Source organism: Daphnia carinata, chromosome 1 (assembly GCF_022539665.2).
Source record: "Daphnia carinata strain CSIRO-1 chromosome 1, CSIRO_AGI_Dcar_HiC_V3, whole genome shotgun sequence".
NCBI lineage: Eukaryota > Metazoa > Arthropoda > Branchiopoda > Diplostraca > Daphniidae > Daphnia > Daphnia carinata.
Genome location: NC_081331.1, coordinates 10,861,392 through 10,870,908, shown reverse-complemented (window position 1 = coordinate 10,870,908; position 9,517 = coordinate 10,861,392). Strand labels below are relative to the sequence as shown.

The following is a 9,517-nucleotide window of genomic DNA, read 5'->3' as shown; positions in this document are numbered from 1 at the left end:
GAAAAATCCTCTAATTTGTATAGCATTGAGTTACACAAAGCTAGTACTGCAGATCGTTCTATTCGCCCACTGGCGGGAAAATGTGTTAGCCAGAGGGCGCTTATGATGGTAATCTAGATGGCGTTGTCTTCAGCCACCGGCACGTCTGTATGCTGCATATTCACAGACGAATTCGAAGTTTCGAATCAAGCGTTTTAGTCGAAATATTTTTTATCTACTGAATTGTTCTTCTTTTCTTGAAACGGTATAGTGTTACAAGTTTACGTTAGAAACAATGTGGACAAAGTCGAAAGACCTCCACAATGTGGTTGAAAATACAATCGGTAATCAACAATGTAACGACCTGGAGAACCTGGAGAAGGTTTTGAAAGATCACCGTTCAGATTTTTCTGCCCTTCTTAAACAGCCAGTAAGTCAAAATAAAAAAAAAAATAAAAAAATCATTATTTATTTTACCCTAAATTTTACCCTATTTAGGCCAAAAATCTTGATGACAGAAATCTTCTTCTGAAATCCGTTAAAGAGCCTGTCCTTTTTCCTGGAAGGAAAACAACTGCTTCACTTGAACAGTCATTTGTTGATGAGGCACTTATAATTTCAGATATGTTTAATTTAAACGAAAACATCTCAGTTGGGCTCCTACATACTGCAGAACAACAAATGCACTACTACCCAGATCTAACCAGGGGTTTAGTTTCAGTGCTTTTATACTACGATGCTAGACATGCAATTGTAAGCTCACTGAAAACCCTCATACAAGCAAGGAAAGGTGTTTCTTGGGCAGTAGACACCAGCGAACAAGTTGTCAACTTAGTCACAAAGTACACAGATAAGTTGGTGGAGAAAGGCCTGGTTGATCAAATTATAGTCCTATTAGGACAGCTCAGTCTTGAAAAGGAAATCAATTTACTGCATGAAAATCGAGCTCTGGGTGGTCCAAAACATAGGAGGTTTGTTAGTAACATCATTTCTCGTTAGATACATTTAAACATTTTTTCCTTATTCTAGACAAGTTCAAGATTTCTTCACTCAAATAAGGCAATCATTAGCTGACATCATATTTTATTTAGCTGCCCAAAATGGATTGACCAAAGAAGATACATTGTTGCTAGTAAATTATCTAGCTTCGATTGAGCAAATCGACAACGTCAACGTCACGCTTCTTATAGCGCTTTTATACGCTGTTGATATCAGCGCTGTTGTGAGAACGGAAGAAAGTGAAGACGTCGTACGCTTACTACCGATCACTTCGGATAGTGGATTTGTTGCCACCCTTCAAAAACGTTTAACAGAACCATTGCAATGGAAGAATGCTGGTCTTCAGGCTTCAGCTCAACTTGCCTGGGCAGTTACCTTGGCCACATTTCGCTCGCTTTCCTCTGGACTTTGCGCTCCAATTCAGTCGCAAGTTGACGAAGATGAGGCTATTCTTGACATTGCCCTAGACGGAAAGGCATTGAACTTCTTGAGCCATTTATTGCAAACAAAAAATCATATTTACAAAGAAGAATTTTATCTACGTCGCTTACATGCACTCGTAACGGATTTGATCGTTCAAATGCCACTGAAAATCAAAGATCTCCGCAACAAGGCTGATGAAGTTGCCAGAAACATCTTTGTCTATCAGCAGGAGGGCCTCGAGCCGCCACCAAACTTGCCGTTACATTTTCAGTGGTTACTTAACTTCATAGCTGTACTCTATGGCGAGGATCCTCTGGACCTAGAACTTTGTCTTGAATTTTGGTCCAGCGACATGGCTAATGCTGGAGTAAATTATAGGTAAGATCAAACATTTTTTGCATTAGAAATTCTAATGAATTTTATTGATGAAACCCAGGATCTCCCAACGTCAAATGGCCCTCTATAAGTTTATAAGATTGGCCGGCGATTTGTTACCTCCATCGCTCTACATCTCTTACGCCAGCATGCTCTGTGGACTAGCCAATGGGAAGAGAGCAGCCCATCAAGCCTTCACGCTGCTAAAACAGAACAGCAGTGGTGGCCAAAGCAACCTTATATCCTGGGAACATTTTTTCTCGTCACTTCATAGATACTTCAATAGTTTGCGCCAAGAATCACTACCAGTACCCGATACCATCTATCGCCATAAGCCACTAACAAAAGGCATTACGCCACAGGAGGTCCAGGGTTTGCAGGTGGTTTTAAAGTTAATGAGAATCATTCTACACCACGATCCCATTGCTAGGATATCTTTGGCTGAAAACCCAACCTGGATACCGTTGGTGGTAATGATCGGTCTGTTGGGTAGGTTCAAATTTCGATTCGAGTTTATGGGATTATTTGAAAGTCATTTGTTATCAACTAGGTTGTGCTGTGCCATTGAGCTTAAAGGGAGAAATCATGGAAGTACTAGCAGCATTTGCACAGTCGCCTGATATCGTCTACACTCTATGGAGTAGCATCGAGACAGCACAAATTTTGTCGACAACCAGCGTTGTTTCAGCAAATGTCAAAGGTGTGTATGACATTATTTCTATACCTTTGATTAACATAACACATGGAGATATTTAGGTATTCAGACGGAATTGGAAGACGTGGAATCTCGAGCTGAAGAGTATCCACTGACGAGAGCCTTCCTAAAATTACTGGATGTGATGACTGATGTTCCCATTCCATCCAATTTGGGAACGGGGCATCGAACCCCTGGGTTCGATCCATACCTATTCTACGTTAAAGATTCCGTTTTCCTCAGATTCACTGGTAGGGCATATCGCAATGAAACAGAAAAATGGCAGGTTAGTTTGACATCACCAGTGCTTGAAAGGAACATTTTGATTAGCCATTTGTCGTTTTTTTTTTATAGATCGGGAATGCCTGTGTCAAGCTTTTTCTGAAGCTACTTTCGAATTATGAACCTAGCGTGGAAGATTTTCAAGACTCCTACATCGAACTACCGTCTGGTAAGTATGATATGGATCCCTTTGTAGCAGTTTTTGTAGTTTACACATGGTTCTTTCGGGACTAGGTGGGAATGCCATTCGATCTAAACCACCGGGCTATCATCTGCTGGTGCATTGCCTGCATGACTCCAATTTTCTGCGTCTTTTGCTTCATGTGGTAGATGAAGGTTGTCGCGTTTTAGATCTTTACTCACCCACACCAGGAATAGAAGAGTTGGAAACACTTACTCTCAATGTTCTTTTAATTTTAAAACGTGTGCTGCAACTTCAGGTATGTTTGGAAGAGGAAGAATGCAAATATTAAACGAAGTACATTTGTGATGAATTTTTAGGAAGAGTTTGTGGAACTGATTCGTCGACTGGGTTCTGGACTAAGAGTAGTTACATTGGACAGCCTGCTTTTGGGTATCAACAGCCGTACTGGCAAACCGGACCATATGGTCAATATTGGAAAGCTAGTGACTTTGAATCAACATCTTCCTCAACATGCATTGGCCGCCTTACACATAATTCGAAGAGTTGCCGCAAATCCATCAACCCAAAATCAACTTCTTGCTCTGTACACGAAAACTGCTGCCTTAACCACAGGTAAGTTTTATTCTTAAGTTCAAATATTATAATGCTTCCCTTTCATCGTCATTACTCTTATTACAGCTATTCGTCACGGATTCGTTGAAGCTTTAGAAATGGAAGACCCCAACGATTCGCCAACGGTTCCCGTAGACCAAGACGGCGAAACTTCGTACGCTGGACAGGGATGTCGACTCGTTGTTCTTCATCTTCTTAGTGAAGGAGTCAATTTACCCCATCCAAGTTTTGCTCATTTCCTGCTTGGGTTTAGCATTCAAGCTCCTTTAAGCAAGTAAGTTTTTTGCTAGTATGTAATATGAGTTTGTGTACAGCAATCTACACGTAATTTATTTGTTATATCTTGGCAGAACCATTCTGCAACAACCTGGAATCCATGATCAACCTCGGACGTGCCTGCATGCTCTACTTGGCATATTGGAAAAGAACATTCTCCCAGAAGGCCACAGCTCGGGTGCCAATCTCAGGGCAACTGAATTGGCCTATAAGCTTCTCTATCAGCTCTGTTCACATCCAGTTGTATCTGATATTATGTTAAGATTCCTGCGCTCGTCCAACTTCCTCGGTCGGCAGGTTGCTGCATTGCCTTTTGCACCCGGCAATTTTGGATGGTCGCAGCTATCACAAATGAGCTGGCTACTTAAATCTGTTGCTGTTGAAGTGAAAATTGCCTCGGACAAAGGCCTTCAGTCTCACGTTTCGCGTCTAGCCTCACTCTTTCTGTACGAAGTGGACGAAACAGCCGAGTCAGTCACTGTGGGAGATATCACTGACAGATCATTGTTGAGTGGCATGTCCTTTCTTGGCAACCAGGATCAATTGGTCATGCGATCGAGACCAAAAATTGCTGTCCTTTTGGATGCTGTCAACCTAGAAGTAAGACATCCTTGGCAAAAGTCTAAGTGATTTGAGTGTAATCAAATTCTTTTTATTTAGGAGTGCGAACTGACACCTCCTACAATGGAATTCTTTGATCCGGGTGCCATCGAAGCATTGGTCAAGCAGTGTGAAATCGTGAGTGAAGAGGATGTTCAGTTAACGAAAATTTCGTTGCTCCAAAATCGGTTACGTAGCGAACTGGCTAACCTTACCAATGTGGCTCTTGGCCAACGCCAATTGATCGTACAAGAAGTTCAGAACATTCTTTCGTTCGTGGTTCAACGGAATAACATAAGGCTAGAACTTTCGGCTCGTCGTTCCTATTTAGAAGGGTGGCGGCAAGTCCTGGAATGTCTTTTGGCAACCGGGTCTCTGAACGATCTTTCATACACCCAGCAATGGAATATCCTGACTCAGATCACTCAAGATATTTTCACCAAATGTTTGACAACAGACAACTCCTTACCCGATTTGGTTCATTACTTATCGGGCGTCATGGTGATCCTGTTGGCAGGATTACGAGCTTGTGCCTTGGAGGGTGTTAAGGAACCCGCATCATCGTCAAACGCAACTCAAGTGCCTTCCGATTACGTAAGGTGTCTTGACGGAACCATTCTACGGACTCAAAGTGGTAATTTCTTAGAAACTAAAGGCAAACTGTTTTAGTTTTAATAATTTATTGAACTCAGCCCGTTCAATGGCAACTTCACGAGGAGGACCAACGTCGTCAGCTACAATAAATGTTATTCAGCGCCAATTGGTGGATTGGATTTTGCGCGCTAGTGGTTCTGCTCATCGCGTCCGAACCAATCTGTACAGCGCTTTGCTAAATAGCTTAAGAATCAGCAATCACACTGCTGAATTCTACAAGTTGGCTCCTACATCATTACTTCAGACTCTTGTCCGTGATTGCAGCAGTGGTCACGATGTACAGCGCATGTTGGCCCTTTCCCTTCTCGATCAGTTGGCTGCTGCTGACAACCAAGGGCCTATTGCTACCTTTTTGTCGTCTCAAGGATACTTGAAACACATGGTATAAGCATTTCATTGCTCATATAGACTATTCCCTAGTTTTCAGCATTTGATTAATTTAATGAAAATCTTATTCCTTTCCTGTTACCATTAAGGTAAATTCCCTGCTTCAATTGGATGCTGGATTGGTGGGCGCTTTAGAAATGCAACCCAACATGGACGGCCTGCGTACTTTATATGTTTACGAGTCGCAGATGGGGCTTTTGACTCGATTGGCCAGCAGCCAAAAGGGAGCCCTCGTGCTCTTAGAAAGTGGAATATTCCAACGTCTTTCCGAGATGTCAGTCTTTAGCCAGCGTCCTGAAGTAACCAGCGGGACAACTGAAAATGCACCATTTATCCCAGATACCGCCCATCGATTCCATCAAATCCTTTTCCCTGCTCTTCAGCTTTCCAACACAATGCTTACCGCACTCGGAAGCCGACATCGCACTGGAAGTTCGGAGGTGACTTCATATACGGACTCGATCATAGCCTAGCATAGTTTTTGCCTAATCCCCAGATTTATTTTTTTGTCATCTCAGGTGATACACTTCTTACTCTCCCACAGTGACACAGTGAGTGCGATTTTACGCAATCGGAACTTAGCACCGGTGTCTTCCCAGTTGGAGGAAACGGCATTGCTTACTGCCGTCATTTCACGAGCGGCTGGGTGGAATGCAGTGTATGAAGAATCCCCAGCTGCCATGGAGGTACGCGGACAATTGAGTCGTCTCGAACAAGTGACCCTTAACCTATTGCCGGTTTATATTCTTGGTATGTAAATCAGCGAAATGATTTTATTTTTGGCGCATTAAAAAATTGACATATCTTTTTTATGATTAGGGGAGAACATATTGGCCGAATTTGGTCTTGTATCGAGCAAAGTGTGTTTGCAGGTGGCTGGGAACATTTTAAAACTCGCTCGATCTCTGACCACACAGAATCGCGCCATTTTTGCACCGAGCTTTGATCGTCCTAGTAAATCATGTCTTTCCCTGGGAATCCTTACCAAAACCTTGGTCAGCTCCTCAGCGCTCTTGATCAGTGCACAAGAGAAAAGTGAAATTTGCCGCCGCCGTCTTGATTCGATTCAAGATCTGACGACACAACAGCTAATGGAGCTGTTGCCTGCCGATACCGATGAGAAACTGCCTGCTCATGTCCGTCGAATGATTGGAGCCAAAATGTTAGAACAAGAACTGAAAAACTGGGAAGAACTCCTAGAACTCTGCAGTCTAGTGTTGGAATCTGCCACCTGGCTCTTGTGGCACCATATGGAACACTATTTCCAGCATAAGAAGTCATTGGCTTTCGGTGGATCATCATCGATTTTGAGTCAAGATGATCTTAGTCGATTAAAAAAGGAAGCGCCGACCCATCTTAATGCAATCTTGTTTAAGAAAATGAACGAGTGCGAGCAGGTAACAAAATTGGGGAACTTTTTGTTTTCAGGAGTTGTGAGATGTTTGCTAACACAATTTATTTGTCCATTTTAGGTGTACCTCCACAAAAAAGGCCGTCACGGTTTTGTTCAAGCGCTACTTCGACGAGTAAAACGTTTGCTCAGCGTGTAATTTTATACTTTTGTTCTGGGGTTACACTCTCTGAAGAAGTGGTAATTTTTTCGTTGATTAAAGAGGATGTGAGCATCTAAAATTTTCGCCATGATTAAAACCAGTTAATTATTTCGGAAATCATTTGAATAGCTTAGGAAATAAAAATATATTTGAAGGCAAATAGGAGCTTCATAAAACAAGTAAGATGGTACTGGGCAGAGATACTTCACTATTTTCACAATTAGCATGCGAAGCTCACTGGGGTCGATTAGCAAATTGAAACTATTGCTTTGTGTTTTGAACATGGTCGTAAATCATCTGGGCTAGGTTTGCGTTTTGATCTTGGACGAGAACGAACGAAATGATTAATTAAATGCGATGAAACATTGGTAAGTTTTAACTTAACACCTTTGAAGTATATTATGTCATACATGTCCTTGCAGCTCGGATCGTCTTCGAGTAGTCGTCCTAAAACTCGACAGAAAGCTTGTGCCTGCTGAGTACGTTCGAACGCGGTGAGTTCTAGGCAACGTAAACAGGTTTTAAAGAAACCTAATAGATTAGGAATACAACAGCATATTTTAAAGCTTACTTGAATTACTGTGTCCTATAGTATTCATTTCGTACAGGACGAAAAGAATTGATGGCATTTCCATCATGACATATACAGGGGCTTTGGATCCTTCTGGCTGGATTAAGTAAACAGTCGCTGAGTAGGGCCGCCCTCTCATTCCCGCTCGGCAAATAATAACGTCTTCCAGATTCTACAACGTTTGCCTTGGTGAATTATTCAGAGAACAACGATAAAAGTAACATACAATTTATATTACCTTAACTCTCTCTATTTGTCCACATGGCGCCATGTCTTGGAAACTCGGGGTACAAAAACATGTGTCTGGAATCAGTATTAACATCTTCTTAGATGCTAACTGGATTTTTTCTTCAAACTCGAAATGGGATGCACGATCTCTGAGACCTACATTTCAAAAATTTAGATTTCAGGAAGAGGCAATGATAAGAGAATGACGACAGTACTTTGACTGTTTTCGCTTGCAGGAAGAATTATTTTTAAGAACCCATAATAGTAGGAATATGCCAGTCCGTGTCCAATAGCCATCACACGGTCATCTAGCAGCACTTCACAGTCAACAAGATTCTCCGTAAGTTTCACTACCGAAATGAAAATAATATACAGGCCACACAGTCCAAACGAAGTTGGCCAGTGCGAGCTAATTTCAGTCATCACCATGGGATCTGACGAGCTAATCTAAAAAAAAAAGAGAAAAATCAAACAAACATGTATTATATATCTGTTTGTTGCTCTCTTTCTCTGCAGTTATAACATTGTCACCATAGAGGGGAAAATGATGACTCACAAACAGTAGAGAAAGCAAAATGACGACGGTGAAGAAATTGGCAGAGTTTCGCGAATTAAATACGTGAAGAACAACTCGGGATATAGAACCGTCGTAGCGAGTTTTCAAGTGAAAAACCTCTTCCGAAAACAGGCAAACACGACGAATAATCTCGGCCATTACAAATGTCATCCCAAACCACATGAGCAAGCCAACTGCAAAGAATGTTCTTTGAGTTAGATAAACAAAAAAATTCAAGCGGTTCTTTATACCTTGCACTGCAATTTGTTGAGATCCATGTCCTTCATGTTTAACAGGGGGAAATAAGAATGCTAAAAAGTTTCAAAAGCATGTGAAGATATTACTACAGTAAGGGAAATTTGCAGAATTTAATACCAATTAAAAGTAATCCAGAACCTATTGTGAAAGCTAATATCTCTGCTCTGTATCCTCTGCTTTTAGGCATTCCACTAGGCTCCTGTTTTCCTGGATTGCTGCATGTTTTCTTAGGTTCAAAAATTTTTGTTTTCCCAAAGTAAGCAGTTTGAGTGGTCAGGCCCAAAGATTCCATATTTTACTGAAAGGAACAAACTAGACTAACTGTTAACTAAACAGGGGATGTTTAACTTGCATCAAAAGTTTTGTAATTCACACAACTGGTAAGCTGCCTACACAACAGAACTACTGTATCTCATATTCCTTTCTACTCGACTGCGTTATAAAAGCAGATTCGGGCTTTTTTTAACCGATAACGGGGTACTAGGGGAGTCCCCAACAAAACACCCATCATGGCCAGAGAAACGTACTCATCTTTTAGCTTTTCCTGTATCATAAATTTTCAAGGGCATATCATAGTTACCACGAGGGAAAAAACGCAGACAGGTAAGAATCACGACATTTTTTCTACCAACTTCAAGAAAACCAAATCAGACATATTTATATGGCAGTCTATTTTAACCATGGCCTACTATAATAACGGCCAGCAAGCGCTCAATACCCCCTCCGCCTAAAACTGAATTGCCAGATGGGCCTAATACCTCAAATCGAAGTCCACTTTCTACAGCTTCATCCCACCCATTCCTATTTCTTTTACTTTTTCCACTGATTGGCAATGGTGGAGAGGTACTACTGTCGTAGTACCTCAAACAGAATTGCACTTTCCACTGGTTTTTCCTCTCATTTCAATTCTGGTATTAGTTACCAA

At 41.5% G+C, this 9,517-nt stretch overlaps 2 protein-coding genes across 2 annotated transcripts; one reads left to right on the top strand and one right to left on the bottom strand.

Annotated features, from left to right (window-relative positions):
* The first annotated feature begins 157 nt into the window (after positions 1-157).
* Positions 158-7,063, top strand: LOC130696851 (nuclear pore complex protein Nup205-like). The gene is made up of 17 exons (XM_057519977.2): positions 158-409; positions 478-950; positions 1,009-1,779; positions 1,838-2,265; positions 2,327-2,476; positions 2,533-2,756; positions 2,825-2,921; positions 2,987-3,192; positions 3,254-3,509; positions 3,576-3,783; positions 3,860-4,385; positions 4,446-5,019; positions 5,078-5,421; positions 5,516-5,866; positions 5,945-6,176; positions 6,246-6,823; positions 6,899-7,063. The coding sequence occupies exons 1-17, from the start codon at positions 275-277 to the stop codon at positions 6,974-6,976; spliced, it is 5,631 nt and encodes a 1,876-aa protein (XP_057375960.1). The 5' UTR covers positions 158-274; the 3' UTR covers positions 6,977-7,063.
* Positions 6,928-9,273, bottom strand: LOC130696728 (stimulator of interferon genes protein-like). The gene is made up of 8 exons (XM_057519832.2): positions 8,710-9,273; positions 8,586-8,645; positions 8,335-8,528; positions 7,994-8,225; positions 7,789-7,934; positions 7,551-7,722; positions 7,367-7,480; positions 6,928-7,299 (listed from the first exon to the last, which is right to left on the bottom strand). The coding sequence occupies exons 1-8, from the start codon at positions 8,882-8,884 to the stop codon at positions 7,241-7,243; spliced, it is 1,152 nt and encodes a 383-aa protein (XP_057375815.1). The 5' UTR covers positions 8,885-9,273; the 3' UTR covers positions 6,928-7,240.
* Positions 9,274-9,517: the final 244 nt, after the last annotated feature.

What these genes read in the sequence shown, in the direction of transcription:
- LOC130696728 (XM_057519832.2), bottom strand. Translation starts at nt 8,884, where the DNA reads ATGGAATCTTTGGGCCTGACCACTCAAACTGCTTACTTTGGGAAAACA. An exon ending in TCAACAAATTGCAGTGCAAG is followed by an intron (nt 8,529 to 8,585) that starts GTATAAAGAACC and finishes CATTCTTTGCAG; the next exon opens with TTGGCTTGCTCATGTGGTTT. An exon ending in TTTTGCTTTCTCTACTGTTT is followed by an intron (nt 8,226 to 8,334) that starts GTGAGTCATCAT and finishes TTTTTTTTTTAG; the next exon opens with ATTAGCTCGTCAGATCCCAT.
- LOC130696851 (XM_057519977.2), top strand. Translation starts at nt 275, where the DNA reads ATGTGGACAAAGTCGAAAGACCTCCACAATGTGGTTGAAAATACAATC. An exon ending in ATGAAACAGAAAAATGGCAG is followed by an intron (nt 2,757 to 2,824) that starts GTTAGTTTGACA and finishes TTTTTTTTATAG; the next exon opens with ATCGGGAATGCCTGTGTCAA. An exon ending in ATTGCCGGTTTATATTCTTG is followed by an intron (nt 6,177 to 6,245) that starts GTATGTAAATCA and finishes TTTTATGATTAG; the next exon opens with GGGAGAACATATTGGCCGAA.